The 18,375-nt window shown below is 43.3% G+C and overlaps 2 protein-coding genes across 3 annotated transcripts; one reads left to right on the forward strand and one right to left on the reverse strand.

The window, feature by feature from the left end:
• Positions 1-178: 178 nt before the first annotated feature.
• On the forward strand, positions 179-6,125 carry cunh16orf89 (chromosome unknown C16orf89 homolog). Of its 2 annotated transcripts, XR_011179042.1 has the most exons (9): positions 179-439; positions 1,977-2,129; positions 2,664-2,814; positions 3,058-3,175; positions 3,376-3,538; positions 4,093-4,197; positions 4,278-4,367; positions 5,191-5,346; positions 5,510-6,125. XR_011179042.1 is itself a non-coding variant. In XM_069165419.1 (8 exons), exons 1-8 carry the CDS (start codon positions 262-264, stop codon positions 5,292-5,294), a joined length of 1,062 nt encoding a protein of 353 aa, XP_069021520.1. In that variant the 5' UTR covers positions 179-261; the 3' UTR covers positions 5,295-6,125. The 2 variants fall into 2 exon arrangements, 1 of the variants encoding a protein (XP_069021520.1); XM_069165419.1 differs by having other exon boundaries at positions 5,191-6,125.
• A 100-nt stretch (positions 6,126-6,225) lies between these two features.
• ift70 (intraflagellar transport 70) lies at positions 6,226-18,359 on the reverse strand. The gene is made up of 19 exons (XM_069165418.1): positions 18,192-18,359; positions 17,829-17,894; positions 16,708-16,917; positions 15,676-15,732; positions 15,459-15,594; positions 14,956-15,060; positions 14,698-14,826; positions 13,296-13,345; positions 11,962-12,114; positions 11,561-11,626; positions 11,391-11,444; positions 10,924-10,989; positions 10,654-10,730; positions 9,602-9,809; positions 8,707-8,778; positions 8,323-8,426; positions 7,833-7,911; positions 7,035-7,164; positions 6,226-6,602 (listed from the first exon to the last, which is right to left on the reverse strand). The coding sequence occupies exons 1-19, from the start codon at positions 18,237-18,239 to the stop codon at positions 6,466-6,468; spliced, it is 1,947 nt and encodes a 648-aa protein (XP_069021519.1). The 5' UTR covers positions 18,240-18,359; the 3' UTR covers positions 6,226-6,465.
• Between the last annotated feature and the right edge of the window lie 16 nt (positions 18,360-18,375).

An 18,375-nucleotide genomic window follows, 5' to 3' on the forward strand; every position in this document is an offset into this window, starting at 1 on the left:
GGAAAAGTTAATGTCTTGATGTGAGGTTTGAGGGGATGCTGCTGTGTACAAATGTGCAAATTATCCTTCTCAAAAAAAAAATCTAAATAAAATATATTTGACTATATTTCGTAGTGTTAGTCCCGCTGACGTCACGGCCGTTCCCTCCCCCCGTCCTCCTCACTTTCCTCCCCCTGTTCAAGGAGAGGCAGCCCGTCCTCTCGGCTCCTCTTACATCTGTCTGCCCCGGAGCCCGCAGACCGGGATAGTCCGAGCGGGATCATGCGGGCAGCGAGGCTCCAGCTGGCCGCGGCGCTGGCTCTGTTTGCCGCAGTGTGCGGGTCGCAGGCGGAGGTGATCGATGACGTCCTGAGCAGCCTCTCCCGCGGGGCGTCCTTCCTGGAGCAGCAGCACGAGCACATCAACCTGGACGGGGTGGTGGGGTTCGTCATGCTGCAGGGTAGGTCAGCAGCTCCTCTCTGGAAACAGCTGCAGGGAAAAACATCTGGAAAATATCTGCATGTTTTTTTTTTTTTTTTTTTTTTTTTTTTTTTTTGGGGGGGGGGGGGGGGGGGGGTTCCTGTTTGTTTTTGTTGCTTCAGAATTTACTGAAGGAAAAGCAGATCTGAAAGTAATGAAGTGGATTTATTTACTCGTTTCTGGGTGACAAATTACTTCGTGAAATTTTATTTAAATGAAGGTTTTACATAAAAATATAAAACATAATATACAAATAGAAACAAATAAATAACAATAAGGCTTAATTAATTAATAGTAAAACAAAATATTGTTGACAGAAAAGATGTATGCTGAAGTTTTAATTTATTAAAACCTGGTTTTAAGCCTAAAAACAAAAAGGGAAACAACTTTTTTTAGTTTGCAAACTACACTTGTCCCGTGAATGTAACAACTTACTTTCAAGAAGTTATTTGGTTCCAACAAACAATAAATCAGTGACTTATAACAGAAATGTCAGCTGTTAATACACCAAGTGTTGAGAGTTTTAAACAAGGCAGGTAAACTTTTATTGGGTAGCTTGTTATAATTTGCACTAAACGTGTTTCCAACTAAGTTAAAGGCGTATTCTAGAGAGAGTTTTAAGATGTAATAGTGTTGGAAAAATTACTTAAGAGGCTTGGTTCAAAATCAAACACATTGGACATTTATTCTTACAAGAAGGAGCAACTACATGCACCCTCAAAGAGAGGTGTCCAGGAAAGAAGGGCCTTCCCTCCTCCATAGGTCAGCTTTTATACAGTGGGACAAACAGTAGACCGTCACCCCCGTCCCCTTTGTACCTGCTTTTGTATGATAACACAGAGTTGGTTGTAGGTCACAAGATCGTCGTCAATTAGATTCGGAAAGAATCACTTGCAAATAAGACAGAAAACAAAGGAAACTTTTCGGGGCCTGAGACTTTCCGGAGCCACAATGCAAACAAGAGGAAGAGACAAATCTTTCCTTTCCATCAAATAGTCTTAATAACCACAGACTGTATATAAAAGTGGACGTAGCTTCTGGGTCTGAGAAGTGAAGCAGATGTGGAAATGCCTTAAACTGCGATACCACTTAGGACCACTAGGGGCTGGCTTGTTTCCTGAGTGGGTTTATCTCCTTCCTACTCGTCAACAATCACTTCAGTCAACATGTTCTTTTTTATTTTTCTTGTAGCTGCTAACGAAAGCAAACATGCAGGAAAAGCGCTTCGGCTCACAAAACGACGACGTATTAAAATGTGGGAGAGGGAGCTCTTCGTTACCATGCCAACAGGAAGAAGCATGCTGCCCCCAGTATTTTCATCAGTTTGTTGTTTAAACAGTTAAAAAAAACTTGAAGTTTTGTCTTGAAAACATGTGAACTTGTAAATAAAAGCTCACAAACTGCTGGGAGTAAAATCATGTGGCTGGATTTTGTCTGATCGGCACAAAGGACTGAACCCTGATTTTACCGACGGACTGACTGGTTGTGTTTTGTGTCGTTTTGTTTTTGCGTCTCAGCTGAACTGAAGGAAGCGGTTCGGACGTGGCCTCACACCGACCCAGTCAGCTGGGCTCAGAGAACCTCCGCCGTCGCTCTCGTCAAACGTCTCGACCAAAACCTCGACAAGGCCGTCGCCGCCCTGAAACAGAACGACCCCAAATACTACAGAGGTGAGACTTTTTACAGACTTCATTTCCCAGAAAGTAATCTTTGAACTTCGCAAGACCAGAATAAAAAGTACTGGGTTCAGAGTCAATGTCCCTTCTTGAACATTTTGCCGATACCGTAGAAACTTTTGAGACCGACGCTCACAAGAATGGGACAGATGTGAAGTCGCAGTGAGCTTGACCTTTGACCTTTGGCCACCAAAATCTAATACATTTATTGTTGAGTCAAAGTGAACGTTTGTGCCAAATTTGAAGAAATTCCATTTTAACATTCTTGAGGTGTCGCATTCCCAAGAATGGGAGAGATTTGAGGTCACAGTGAGCTTGACCTTTGACCTCTGACCACCAAATTCTCATCAGTTCAATCTTGAGTCCAAGTGAACGTTTTAAAAATGTCCCACAAGACGGTCCCTGACATAACACGTTCACGAGAGCAGGACAAATAGACCAGACAGATGTGGGGTCACGGTGACCTTTGACCTCTTACCACTAAAAATCAATGTCCAGTTCTGACTTCCTGCCAATCTGAACCTTCAGAGTTCGAGCCGCTGCTGTCGTGGAGTTTCTGGCTGATTCCTCAGAACTGGTGCTCCACCGACGCGAGCCTGGTGTATCCCTCCACCATGACCACCGAGTGCTACGACGAGCAGCTCAGCGACAAATGTCTGACCTTACTGCTGGGAACCTGGTACGAACACGCACCATCGCTTCTCTTGTTTTTTTACCCTCGGTTTTACCTGTCAGGCTCCGCCTTCACGTGGATGAAGCATGCAGCCGTCAGGATCCTCGGATGATACTCAGGGCTAAAAAATAATAATAATAATAATAATTACACCATGTTCTTTTTCAGGTTGATTTTTAGCTGTTAAGTGAAATAATCAGATTTAGAAACTCGCCTGCAGGAGTCATGTGTGTCTGTCTGTGTGGACAGGAAGATGAACGGGACGCCCTGCATCGTCACCAAGCCCTGCCGGGACACCATGACCCGCTTCGGTTGTCCGCACTACTCCCTGTCCCACCAGCTGCTCTACTTCATGATCGGAAAAATGGTGAGCTGAACGGCCGACGTACGTCCGAGTGTCACCTGCACGCCAACGAATAGACGTCGTCATAAATAGAGAAACGGCAGAGGACCGAGGACGGATCCCTGAGGAACGCCGTCGGTTCATCAAAAGATTTCTGTTCTTTAGTGTGAAGAGAGTGACCTAAACTTCATCAGAGATCCTCATCCGACCGGTTTGTGTTTCAGAGAGGTTGCACCAACCTGCTGAAAGGCGACACGCGAGCGTCCCGAGCCAACATGACGGAGGACAACTACCAGAAGATCTTCTGCTCCAACATGATGAAGACCAACCAGGACATCATCAGAGACGGACTGACCGAGCAGACGGTCGACATCTTCATTGAGAACAGTGAGCGAGAAGGGAATGTATTTCTCTCTCATAAATAAGCAAAAAAAAAATCCTCGAACTGAATATTAAAAAACTCAAATATTTGTTGTCGTTAAAACAACAAAACAAAAACAAAAAAAGTTTTCACCCAAAAACAGCAACAAAAATGATGCCTTGTCTCCACCTATATTAATCGTTTTAATTTCTATATTTAAAAAAAAACAAAAAAAAACAGTTTCCTTCTGCTTGGTTATTTATTTATTTTTTATGTTGACTATTAATGTTTCTAAAAAATGATGAAAACCTGGTAAAACCTGGTGGGTTCTACAGAAATGTACTTATTAGCACGGTTGTCGTTGATGATTTACTTGATTTCAATTCAGATTTCTGCCTTAAACTTTCTTTTTATGAGACACTGAAGTTCATTTCTTAGAAGATTCATGGAATAAAAAGAAACCTGCAGAGAGAATAAAAAAAGCCGACTTCAAAGGTTAAATTCAGACGCTGTACTGTAACTGTTCGGAGAAATGATTTTGTTCCTGACCGACTCGACCTCCTCTCCTCTCTGTCCGCAGTCCTCATTTGTGGATTGGCTGGTTTCTCTGACTTCCACAAAGCTGATTGGCTGCAGCACATCCTCCGGCTGCAGGACGAGGAAGTGGGCTGCTTCGGGAGAGACAGTGAGTATCAGTCGCGTTAAATTATTTAAAACCATCCAGATCTGAACGGGGAGTTTATCCTCTGCTGCTTGTGTCCTCAGGGAGCATCATGTCTCAGATCATCGGAGACGAGCTGCTGGAGCAGCTGCAGCCTCACAGGAGAGTGAAGAGGAGGGAGAAGATTCTTCCAGGTCACTTTGTGCTTTTCTCTGCTGAGAATCAGAATCGGCCCTTTTTTTGTTTCCAGCTTCATATTGTCGGTTTTACTGAAACTGTGACCGCGACGCTCCCACAGATTTTACACGTGAAGTTCAGCTTGCTCAGTTATATTCACCTGTGAAAATACTGCAGCCGTACGTAACCGTGACGACGACCAGGAAGACTTTCAGAACCATAGACTGTTTATATGAAAGTGCACGAAGCTTCCGGGTCTAAAAAAAAAATAAGAAAAATGCGGAAGTGCCTTAAAGTGCGATACCACCGAGGGACACCAGGGGCTGGCTCTAAAAAACATCTGTCCCCAACAGACTTTTATTTATCTTAAATAATTCCAGCATCATTACGTCCTGAAAATATTTTATTCTTGAGGGGCGCATCTTTTTGATTGACAGGCCTGTGGTGCAGTCAAGTTTCTGCCACAGGTAGACGGGTCGTAGCATTGTCAGCCAATCACATCAGTCGGATCCACTGCCAGCTTGTCCAAATACTAGCAAGATGGCGACGGCTGAAATACCAAACTGGAGGTTTAAGGAGTGCAGTTCATAAACCAACAGGTGACATCAAAAGGTTGCAGAGTTGCATTATGGGAAATGTAGGATCTAAGGTTTTTGGAGCTTTTGGAGTTTAATTGCTCCTTTTTAAAAATTTGTCAACAGGATGGCATGTTAAAAATGACAGAAAATACAAGTTGATGTATTTGATCATTTGTTTTTCAGTTCTTCTAAACTTTTTCCTCAGTTTCCCTCCACACAACTTTTCTTACTTCCTGTGTTTCCGTCGTCTCTTGTCCGACAGATGGCTGTTCCAGTCACATGACGGCGGTGGCGGTTGGCGCTCTGGGAGGATACCTGAACTACTACCTGGCGGAGCAGGACATCACGAAGAGGCCGCTCTCCTGAAGCGCCTCCTCGCTCACCGAGCGGGGCGTCCGACACGAGCGAAACATCGCAGGTCCGTCAGGTAGAGACGTTTCTCTCAGACTGAAACAACACGCAGCTTTATGAAAGTAGTCGTGAGATGGTGTAAATCTATAATTACGTGCTAGGATGTGGCCGTTTGGCACAAAAATGGAAATGAAAGAATTGTTTTTTTTCTACTTACGATTTATTTTTAGGACGTTGATGTTGATTGCGGAGTTCCTCAAGGAAGTATTGTAGGTCCTCTTCTGTTTTCATCATATACGCCCCCTCAGGGCAACATTGTTAATCATCATTATGTATGTATGTATGTATATTGTGAGCCTTTAGGAATTGGATGCTCCACTCTGAAGGGAAACGACCAGATATTCACAACTGAAGGTAAATCTGATCTTCCTGTTCGGCTCCACTTCGTCTCCAGATGGCCCTGTTGTCTCCAAACACAGGCTATCTTATCTTATCTTATCCAGGTATCCATAGCGACAGCGGTAAAAAAAACTCCACAAATTTCATCAAATAATTTTTATTTTTTTTTAATCTTTCTCCAAATGAAACATTTTTGATCGTAACAATCCCAGAAAAAACGTTTTAAGAAAAATAACACGATCAGCTGTTTTTCTGAAGACGCAGGAAGCTTCAGATTTGTTTCCAAAAATAACTGTCTTTTATTTTTTGTTTTCCACAAACATTTACAAAGAGCAGGAAGATTAAGGCGACTGTCCCCACCGACCAAAGAGGCTCTGCATGAACTATGAATGTACGTTGACGAGTTGTTTTCATGTGAATTTATCAGAATAAAGACGACTAACGACATAAAGTCTGCTGTTTCTCTACAAACATTTTTACACGGAATCCGCCGAGTATTTATGAAAATAAATTTTGATCATCTCTGTTGGCATGTTGTGAGAGTTGAAGAAGGGATCTGAGGTCGGCGGCTCCTTCAACAGTGTGATTATGTAAATTTGTTGGAGCAGATCAGGATTATGTCTGAGCGCCAAAAAAAATCTGCTGCAGCTCAACTCAGAGAGAGAAAGACGGAGAAGCTGCCAGAGGACGACAGGAAGTGGAAGAAGGTCTGGAAGATTTCCAGTCCTGATCAGTGAGAGCCGATTGTCTTTACGTTCAAAGGAACTGATAAAACACCTGTGTGACGTCACTTGTTCCAGCCAATCACCTCGTAGAACAGGGCCTTGAGCAGGCGGGCCTCGTAGGTGACGGTGTTCATGCCGATGTGGATGCGCGTCTCCTCCAGCGGCTGCTCGATGATGGCCGGAACCTCCCGGCCGTAGACTGCAGAGAGGAGACGGGCAGAGACATCGCAAACAGGACGAGGTTAACGAAGGGACCGAAAAAAGAAAACAGAAAACGGGGACTCTGTTTTCCCAGCAACCTGTTTATGTTCAGTGTTGACATGCTGTGTTATTTTTAGACACCTGCAGGTAAAAAAATAATAAAAAAAATAAGCTTTGTTTGTTTTTTATTAATTCCTGCAATTTTACTGCAAAAAAAAAATTAATTTCAAACTCCACAAATGACTTTTGACAGAAGCTGCTGCAAAATCAAACATTTTGGATCAAAACAATCACAACAAAACTGAGCAAAATCCTGTTGTGCTCCGATAAAAAGTGAGTGTGTGTGTGTGTGTGTGTGTGTGTGTGTGTGTGTGTGTGTGTGTGTGTGTGTGTGTGTGTGTGTGTGTGTGTGTGTGAGACGGCTGCTCACCCTCGCAGTGCTCCAGGAACTGAACACACTCCTGCACCACGGCGTCCCTCAGCATGACCATGTGTTTGGACATGTTCTCCAGCAGGGACAAGAAGCAGCGCTTGGCGTAGAACCACGTGTCCGTCCCCAGCTACACACACACACACACACACACACACACACACACACACACACAGAGAAATACACTTATCACTCACATGCGATGAGACATTTTTAATAGTCTTTAATAGTAATCTCTATAAATCTGAACCTCCAGTCGGTCTGTTTGTGGTTCTGACTCTCACAGCTCACAGACCCGGTTTAACTACGCAGGATAAATCGTGTGTTTGGTCCGAAGGAACCGGAGCCGGCGGTTCGGGGATGTGAGAAGGCGAGAGTCTCGCCAGGCTTCACATTCCTGAGTCGCTCTCTGCTTTCACTGTGAATGCGATGTGAGATTGTTTGTGAGGACGGGAGGGGAAACACTCCGGGATGACGGCTTGTGTTCTCAGCTGGGAGCTTTAGTGGACTCAGCTGTTCCGACCGGACCGGATCAAAGCAGCTCGGGCCTCACAAGCGGAGTCCTGGGGGGCTCAGGTGGATATTTTTTGGTGGAAAACTGATGGATAACTCGGGCTGTGTTTGTTTTTTGTTTTTGTTTTTAAATGTGAAAAGTTTTTCATAAAAACACAGTGAGGAGCAGAATCATCTGGATTCTTGCATAAAATCTTTTGTTGAAATTCTGCAACAGAGTCCAAATCAAAGAAAGAAGATTGGAGGTTTGTGTGTTGGAGCTGCTTAGACGTATAAAAATCAGACCTTCTTGTTGTACGGCTCCAGACTCTTGATGACGCGAGAGATGCCGAAGTCGTAGTTCCCCTTGGCGCAGTACAGCGTCCTGAAAGAACAGTCAGTTTCACAGATATTTCATTCTAATCATCAGCTGCCTCCAACAGGACTGATCACTGGACCGTTAATCAACATAATAACTTCACTTTTCATCAGTCCAGTGACTCTAAACTTCCTGGAAATCCTTTATCAGAAATAACCCAGTGGGATGTACCATCTTGTATTCAAAGGAGGGGAGTGTGGAGGAGGGGGGTGGGGTGGGGTGGGGTGGAGGGGGTCAAAGACAACAACACATGTAAACGCGCAAAACATGTCAAGTCCAAAAAAATTTCACAAAAGGAGACAAAAATCACAACATAAGCCCAAATCTGACTAAAATTTAAAAAAAGACAAACAAACAATAATAAATGTAAAATAATAAGGTTCCTCAGCTGTTAAGACTCCGCCCCCTGTCACTCACCCGATGACCAGGTTGACGATGCAGAGGTGGAACACCTTCTTGTCCGGGTCGTCGTAGGAGATCTGCTCTTCTTCCTTCTCGATCTTCCTCATCAACTCTTCAGCCTGTCGAAGCGGGACGACACGAAACAAAGTCACGCGAGCCGGAGGAACGTCAACTAACGTCGAGACAGACACGACATTCACGAACAGAAAAAGTTTAAAGAGTAAACGGCAGAACTACTCTTTACACAGAGTAATGATCAACAGTGTTTTACTGTCTGCAGTAACAGCTTTCTATTTTAAAGTCCTTCTCCTGGCATAGAGAACAAACTGCTGCTACTGATGCTAACATGCTGCTAACACGATGCTAACACCCCGCTCCTCAGCGCCGTTTGTGGGTCACCTCCTCGTTCTGGCTGGTCATGATGTAGGACACACACAGGTTGGCCAGGACCACGGCGCTCACGTTCAGGATCTACAGAAAAACAGGAACGTTTAGTCATCAGTAGCTTGTCCAACGCTATCCAACAAAATTCTTAGTCAGCACCTTTAAAACCTTTGAAACTAACCCAGGTTACCTGCAGGATCCCTGCAGGTGAGTTTTAGAACAAAAAGCAATGTAAATGCACACAACTGGTAATATTCAGACTGAAGACAAGAGTTTTAACCTGCATTTGTGGACGCGGCAAAGAACAGTTGTTTTTTTTTAAGTGTTCCTGAGCCCAAGCAGTGATTTCCACTATAGAATATTGTCCGTTTTCTTTCTTTCTTTTTTTTTTTTTTTTTTTTTTTTAATAGTTTACAGTTTTTTTATTTTTTGGAATCAGTTTTTTGGTTGTCAGTCTTGTAAATAAGTCATGATTAATGACGACCACAACATGTGTTGGCGCTACTTCTAATGTTTTGTGCCTTTTTTTCTAGTAAAGAAATCGTGACACCCCAGGTGAGTTAATCATGAATCAATGATCTGAAATTGGACAAAAGTTGCCACAAATATCAAAAAACACCACTGCAAACAAACAAACAAACAAAAAAAAGAGTCCCACACGGAAACAGAGGTCAGAGGTCATGCGCAGACTTGGAGACACTGCAGAAGAATAAAATCAGCTGTTTGGGGTTTGTTTGTTTTTTACCGAAGGTTTGCACTTGCAGGGACACTCCTGAATGTTACACTGCTCCACCTGGACAGAAAGGCAAACCGACCTCAGACTGGTGCTGACGGGTGAACAGCACTCTCGGTCTGGACCCACCTTGCTGAGAAGCCCCGCCCCCCCCGCCCCCCTCCTTCCTGCACTCACGTTGTCGTAGTGCTTCTTGACGATGGGCTCGTAGAAGCTGATGGCCTCCTTGTACTTGTTCTGCATGAAGAGCACGTGAGCTACATTCAGCTTCCAGGTGTCGTCCTCGTTGCAGACCTCCACCGACTTGCGGAAGATCTTCTCCACCATCTGGAAGTTCTCCCGGTTCCAGTAGATCTTGGCCTGGGCCATGAGGACCACGATGTACCTGGTTGGAGGCCGGACCATCACACACACTGACAGATTCATCTGTAACAGCTCAATTCTAATTTTCACCAATTTCTACAGTTTTAGGTTCAAAAAGTTCACGTTCTCTTATTACAGGATCATAATTTAACAATAAGCATTAGTACATGTATAGTAATGAGTCGCCTGATCGGAGGTTTGTTTTCTAGCTTTCAAAAACACGTTTCTTATCATCACTTGTTAAAAATATGCTCTTTATTAAGTGTGAAAATACTTCCTCTTATACTGGCCTGGGCCATTTAGCAGTATATAAAAATGTCTTGAACTGGATCGATGCCTTTGAGTGAAAATATATGCTAATAATTAGGAAAAAAAATATTCTATTAAGTATTTAAGTGCTCAAGTGTATTTTGGGCCGTTGTAAAGGGGCAATTTTTCTTTGCATAAAAATGTCTGATTTGATGCGTTTGGTTAAAATCTTTGGACTTGACTCCCTTCTGGAGACAGAAAAACTAAAGATTCTCTAACATGTGAGTCTCATGAGGTCACTGTGTCCCTCCTGGACTCGTGTGTTCCTATAGGAGAAGATCTGTTGTGGCTACAGACGGAGACGATCTGCCGTGTGAAGGTCAACGGAGTCTCCAGGATGAAGCAGCTGCCTCTCCTTATCTGGAAATATAAAAAACTGGAGGACGATATGAACTGAATCGAGCGGAAACCTTCACATTCACGTCTCTTTTTGGTCGAGTCAATAAACATCCTGTTTTTCCACCTCAGACGTCTAAATATATGATAAAGACTGTAAGTCAAGTGTAATGTCCCCTGAAGTGATGAAAACCTGTGTGTGTGTGTGTGTGTGTCCTCACTTCTCCTGCATCAGGTCGTAGTCGTGCAGCGATCTCTTCTGAGCTTCATCGTCTCGAGCGAGCCGAGCCTCCTGAACCTGAGAGACGACATCATCTTTATTATAACACGATAATTATAAACATACAGGCGTAAAACGTGGTTTTTTGGGTTTTTCTTTTACACTCTTCTTAACTGCACATCTGGCAGAGTGACGCTGCAGCCGATCATGTTAGTGTGTCTGGTGAGACGGTGCAGATGTATTTAAAAACAGCAGCAGTGAGGTGAACCACCTGCTTCGCCAGCTTGCGTAGCTGCTCCATCAATTTGCCGTTCATCTCTTCGAACTTCCTGAACGCCTGAAAGAGAAAACGAAGCACGACGGTGAACGTTTAAGGACGAAGACGATCGACGTTGAATACAGACGAGATCAGACTGAAGTGAAAAGGTCACGCAGGAAAGACTGTTTTATTTATGTTCATAAAGCACGATATCTCAAGAACAATTTGAGGGAATTTCTTCAAATTTGGCCAAAACATTCACTTGGTACCAACGATGAAGTGATTAGAATTTGCGGGGAAAAGGTCAAAGGTCACTATGAGTTCACATCCGCCTCTCACTATTGCACCGTGATATCTCAGGAACGCCTTGAAGAAATCTCTGCATAAATGTATTCATGTACATGAACTGCATGTAAACTACAACTTGAAAACAACCACCAGTCGGTAATTCTAGTTTAAATGATGAACACTCCACTGACCTCCTCTGGAGCCGTCTGGCAGGTCAACAAGGCGTCAAGGAACTCGTACATGTACTGGAAACCAGAAAAAAAAAAGAACTTTCATGATGAATATACTTACAGATTTTAAAATAAAAAAAAACATCATGTCTGTGTTGTTCCAGCTCCTGTGTGATTGCAGAGGAACTCACCGGCGAGAGGAACTTGTAGGTGAGATGTGCGTTTTCTGCCAGGACGTCAGCTGCCAGGTCGAAGTACTGCGGAGAACCCAGCAGAGACATTAATGCCATTTTAATGAAAGACCGGCACCACCGGGACTCAAACCACACGAGTCCAAATCCCTTTCCAAACACTGCCTGCACCTTCACTGCTGTACAGTACGATGTGAGGATGTGAGTTGTTTGTGTATGGGCCTCACTTTGCACACAGATTATTCAACATTAAACTAGTAAAAGTGGATCTGGGAACACATGAAATGTACTTACACCATGAAAATAAAGACGTATGACATACAGAGAAAGAGAAACCTCCGGATTTTATGTCCAGCCTGCAGTGAAAGCTCAGAGTCGCTGCGACTCGTCCTCCTACGTACCTCGTGTTTGCAGTAGAGCAGCAGCAGGTTCCCGAAGGTGACGGGGGGGAAGGAGGGCTGCTGCAGGAGGAAGGCCAGCTTCTCAAAGCCCTCCGACGGCTTCGTGTCCATGTTCACCAGGGCCTGGTTGTGCAGCGTCACCGGGTCCAGCTCCTGCAACAACACAACACACACACACACACACACACACACACACACACACACAGTTTATAAATTATGTGACACCCGCCTCTGTAAAATACTGTAAATAAGACAACACAGATGAAGTTTACGCTGTTTGATCTGATGTGTGATGAAAAACAAGAAAAAGTACATTCAAAGTGCAACTTCAATGCACCTTAAAGGGATTTCAGACTTTTATTTTGAAATATTTTGTCTGTCCACCTTTATTTTGGGTGATAGATTGGATTGTCCTGAGCTGCTCTTTGCTGGAGGGGCTTCGTTGCTCTTCCTTCCTTTTAATTAGAAATCAATTAATTTCTGGGTTTCTTTATAGTAATAATATTACAGAAAAAAAGATTTGACTCTCAAACTGACTTTTCTCACCGATGACAGAATGCACTAAGTGTTAGCTTCCACTAGGGGGCACTAGCTGCTCACCTCTTGTAAGAGAGACGGTAACAACGGAGAGGCAGCGAAGAGGAGGGAGCTGCAGCTTGTACTTTAAGTTTAGTGAGGAAGATGAAACTCTCGCCATCACCTCCGTGTGAGCCTTCACACCTACGACTCATATTCTATTCATCTCTGTTATCTCCGGGCTGCTGGAGAGGCGAGTCCAGGCACATTATTACAGGGTGATTACGCACAGCGGAAAGAATATACACACACACACACACACACAAACACAAACACACACACACACGCTTGTACAGCTATCTTTGTGAGGACATTCATTGACATAATGCAGTGCCTAGTTCCCTACCCTAACCCTAAAATCACACCGTACCGCACACACACACACACACACACACACATTTTTGCCATCCAATAATATTTTTGTGCCCTTGTCCCTTGATTACAGGTATTTTTCTGGACTCTCTGACAACATATGAACAACTGTCTTTGTGAGGAAATTCCCTGACATCATGCTATCCCCTTACATTGACCTTCACCGTCCTAACTAAGTTCCTAAATTACTCGCACATATTTCCTTATATATTGTTTTTTTTTCATGCAAAGACATTAAAATTTTCACCCTTAAAATGACTCATTTATGTCAGGAAGTGTGTCTGGGGTCTGTTGTATTTTTGTGTAAACAGATGTATGTAATATAAGTGTACACACACACACACACACACAGAGTGCAGTGGGCATGGCTGAGCAGCGATGGTTACCTCCTCTGATCTCGGGGGCATGTCCGTCAACGCCTCCTGAGCTCCTTTCACTGCAGGAATCAACATGAAACCACAAGAGGAGAGACGAAGTTCATTTCAGAGCATTTTTTGCAGCAGATTTCTCTTCGTGTGATGAATTTTACAAAACCAGCACAAATCAAACAGATCAGAGTCTTCACAGCTTGATTGTAAAAAAAACCCACTTAAAAGTTATCCTGCAGAAAGGTGTCGAGTTATTTCCCCTCCTCAGACATTATAAAGCAGTTTTCTTTTAAAACATTTTAAATCGTGCATCAATTACATCCTCGTATAAAAACATTTTAGCCTCTGCAGACTTTGTACTAAAACTACATTACATTAAACACAACTGACAAAAGCTAAATTTGCATTTTTTATATGATAATAAAATGTATTAGAAGTTCATTTTAAATGGGATATTATTTGGATTTTACTTGACTAGTTTCTGTTTTACTTTTTTGTCATCTACGCGGTGGTTTGGAGACATTTTGAGTAAAATCTGCATAATTCCTAAAACTTCCCGCGCTACTTTAACAGAAAGCTGAAAAACAGAGAATAATGAGATATTTATGAGGAAAATAAGTGAAAAGGTTATTGAGTTAAGTCTCTTAATTATCAGGCCCTGATGAACTGCTGTTGTAGCTCCATATTCCCGCTCCTCTCTGCAGCCTGAGTTCAGTTCTGTCCTCGAGCGCCTCCTCCCTCCGTCAGCAGGTGATGTAGCTCCTCGTCCTCCTGATGGAGCCGACCCGTCTGATGTGGATTCTCACATCCTGCTTCCTGCTTCGTCGTCCTCTGATCACGACTCTTGACAGCTTTGGTTTGATAATGTGTCAGAGAGGAGACACAGGAGGGAGGATGTTTGAAGATAAAAGGAAGATTTACATCTTTTTTTTCCAGGTGATTTTCATCTCCTTCGATTCGTTTCTGTCTTTGTTTTTTTTGTCTCTGCTGCACTGACCCGGTTCTGGACTGAACTCAGAGTTGACTGATGCTGTTGTGATGCTTGGATTAGTCGAGTAGCTGCAGGTGATCTCAGACTGGAGGAGCAGTGAACACGTTTTTATGGAAACTCTTTGCTGATATTATCTCTACTGTTGGTGTTTTTAAATGGATTTTCTGGGTTTGTTCAACTTTTAAAACATTCAAAAGGAACTTTGAAAGTTTCAGATCTTCCTCATCCCACTGGGTCAAAGTAACAGGAGTCTAATTTAACAAAGGTCTTGGCAAAATAAGGGTTTATTTTGTTCCTATTTGACTGATTTCTAACATTTATATGCTCGTTTTTAAAATGATTAACTTTCTGTTGATGCATGAGTCTCACTTTAATTCATGCGTATAAGGCGTATAAACTCGGAGGCCCCCGACTGACTGAGGTTCTTACAGTTCTTCAGCTGGTACTCGATGGCTGCTTTGAGGTTGAAGGCTTCGATCAGGGCTGTCTGATGAAGCACCAGCGTGTTTCCCACACTGTGGACGTCGATGCCTTCGGTCGTCATCCCGACGCTCAGCTCTGGCAGGAAGAAAAAAAAAACACACACACGGGTCAAAAAGACGACCAAAATAAAGGTGAAACCAGAACTGAGTCAGTCTGTTGAATTATTTGCAGTCGAGATAACAGATCCACGAGACGTGACGATACCTGGATGTTCTCTGATTCCTCGTTCGATGATCTCGCTGATGTATTTGAGGGCCTGAGCGTAGTTCTTCAGGCTGTAGTAGGTCAGGGCGATGTTGTAGGACAACGCTGACGCAAAGAGAGAGAAATAAAGAAGAACTTTAAGTGTAGTAGACAGTTTTTTTTTTTAACCCAAAGCAAAAACTGTATAAGAATGTTCGTAGTCTCTGGGTCTGAAAACTGAAGCCATTGTTTTAAAGTACAATACCACTGAGGGCCACTAGGGGCTGGCTCCAAGCACAGCTATGGCAGCGAGGCCGCTTCCTGTTTTTTTCTATAGAGAGACAGGCTTGGAGGGTGTGGCCTGTGTCCTCCATACAACACAGGTCAGTGTCAGACCCCCCACTGCATTTAAAAAAGCTGCATGTCACTTCCTGCTCGGAGGATTGGGTGATTTTAATAACTGAACATCTTTCAGTACACAGACAGCGATTCACTGAGAATCACGCGTGTCCTCGCTTGATCACCTGGAACGTATCCCAGCACCTGCATGGCCGACATGAACCTCTTGCAGGCCTCCTCGTACTTGCCATCCTGGTACAGCAGACATCCCATGTTGTAGACGTAGTCCGGGTCGTCCTGGGGCAGCTGCTCCAACAGGGACTTCAGAAAACACACCGACAGGCGGAGTCAGTCTCAGCAGAACACGAACCAGACGTTTGTCTGCTAATAATAATGACTCACCTTGGCGGCGGAGTAGTCTTCCTCACAATATTTGATACAAGCTTGTAGCTTCACCATCTGTGCCCAGGAGAGAGAGAAAGGGTAAAACATCAAAACACCAAAAATCAGCTGCAATCTCTGATCCAAACTGTCACCAAGAACTAATTTTTCATTCATAAAGTTTCTGCAGAAGTGTCATAATTCTTCTACATCGCCGACAGGATTAAGTTAGATTCCATTTTAAAAGCAGCGTTACTTCGACGCTCTGCTGATAAAAGTTTGTTCCCTGCTGTCGAGCTTCGTCTCGTTTATGGGCCCCAATATGCATTTGTGAGAAGACTTTCTGTTGAACAAACGCTCCCGGTGAAGGAAAAGTGTTGGAACAGATGGTGGAGACGGAGAGTAAAAATTTAAGTCTAAATAAAGATGGAGTTCTTCTTAGATTGCAGATTTGAAGCATCGATGAAACACCTGAGACCGAAACACTTTCAGGTCTCATTAAAAAAACAGAGAATTTAACTGTTTCACATTTTGTCTGAGCCCGGTGGTGTGTGTGTGTGTGTGTGTGTGTGTGTGTGTGTGTGTGTGTGTGTGTGTACCTGTGTGTGTGTGTGTGTGTACCTGTGTGTCTGTGTGTGTGTACCTGTGTGTGTGTACCTGTGTGTGTGTGTGTGTGTGTGTGTGTGTGTGTGTGTGTGTGTGTGTGTGTACCTGTGTCTGTGTGTGTGTACCTGTGTGTATGTGTGTGTGTGTGTGTGTGTGTACCTGTGTCTGTGTGTGTGTGTACCTGTGTGTGTGTGTGTGTGTGTGTGTGTGTGTGTGTGTGTGTGTGTGTGTGTGTGTGTACCTGTGTGTGTGTGTGTGTGTACCTGTGTGTCTGTGTGTGTGTGTACCTGTGTGTGTGTACCTGTGTGTGTGTGTGTGTGTGTGTGTGTGTGTGTGTGTGTGTGTGTGTGTACCTGTGTCTGTGTGTGTGTACCTGTGTGTGTGTGTGTGTGTGTGTGTGTGTGTGTGTGTGTGTGTGTGTGTGTGTGTGTGTGTGTGTGTGTGTACCTTGCCACGGCTGCTGGTGTTGTCCAGTACAAACGAGGCCTTGGTGGCCTCTGGATAAGCCCCAGATTTGTAGAGGGACTGGGCGTAGTACACCTTGTACTCCTCCACCTCCGGGTGCAGCTGGCTGAGCTGCTCGTAGCACTCGGCGGCGTTGCCGAAGTCCTGGATGTGATAGTAGCAGTAACCCAGCAGAGACAGAGCCGCCCGGGACTGAGACACAGAGGAGAGACACACTGATGAAACACCTATAACACACTTCTAACACCCTCTGTGACAGAGACAAAGGAAGAATGAATCGAAGTAAATCAGGACGTCTGCAATTGTCACAGTATGAAATGTGAAACTAATCATAAATCAATGTATAAATGTAAATGATTGAAAAAGGATGAAGTGTTTTTTGTTTTTTTTCTATTTGGCTCAAACATTAAGGAGTAAGTCACTTCATTCCCGTTAAGCCGCCGTTACATCCGTTTCTCAGATAATCGCTTAAATATTTGGTCTATAAAATGCTTCAAAATCATTTAAAAAACATCAATAAAAAATAAATAAAGTTGAACCGCTGTTTTTGAGAATAAAGTCGAACCGGCGAGATTGAAGTCAAAATATCGAGATTAAAATTGAAATATTGAGAATAAAGTTAAAATGTTGAGAGGAAAGTCAACATTTAAAGATTGATATTGAACTTTTGAGAATAAATCAAACTACTGGAGTATCTTTAGAAATGACTACAACTACAAAACACCTTGTGTGGACCATCTGGTAAAATTTTACTTTAGAGCTACATGTAATAAAACAGAACATCATTTCACTTCATGGCATAAAGTCTTCCTCCTCTTATTTGTTTTCCTTCATTTAGCTTTAATCCTCCATTATAATGTCCTGATGTCCAAAGTCATAAATCTTTGCAATAAACAGAAAACATTAAATTCCTCTGAGAAACTGGAACAAGTAAATGACATATTATCGTGGTTATTATCTGACAATTCATTTTCTGTTTGGTTAAACTGTTTGATTAAAGTAATAACTGCATCTCCAACAATAACAACAACAATAACAACAACAACAATAAAAAGCCTTATTTGTTTAGTGTAAACAGAGCCAGCAGGTTTCGTGGAGCTCACCTTGGTGTGTTTCTGAAGTTGTCCGTTCAGGATGTGAATCGCGTCCAAATACTGTCCGTCTTTAATCTGAAACACCGGAGAATCAGCTGTGATGGTTTCACACTTTATGAACTGTTGTTTATTAACAACACGTGTTGTTTACTAACAATACTTCTGCAAGTAAAATAACGGAAAGTTAAGCCGAAATGTTCGCCGAATTCACGAGCAGCCGACCGCAATTTCACGACCGCGTTATGTCGCCTGCGTTTTTTTCAATAAGCAAGAAATACTAAAATGATCTTTTTTTTTAATGGAGTTTCGGGCTTCAGGCTATTATCGCTGCTAGTTTAGCAGCTAACCGCCACCAAACAACAGTATTCTCACCAGTTTGTAGATCGTAGCCGTGTACTCTCCGTCTTTTATAGCCGTCATGGCTTCAACCCAGCAGATTTATTCAAAGACAAACTACCGGGACCTTTGCGTATTCTTCCCAGACTCTTAAATGAGACATTTAGCTCGCTTCTGTGTAGTGGACGGACGGAACGCGTAGGAGCTGTTGCCTAGCAAC

The sequence above is a fragment of the Embiotoca jacksoni genome, unplaced genomic scaffold (assembly GCF_022577435.1).
Source record: "Embiotoca jacksoni isolate LCO1_2020_lvr unplaced genomic scaffold, fEmbJac1.0.p SCAF_34, whole genome shotgun sequence".
In the NCBI taxonomy this organism is placed as follows: Eukaryota; Metazoa; Chordata; class Actinopteri; family Embiotocidae; genus Embiotoca; species Embiotoca jacksoni.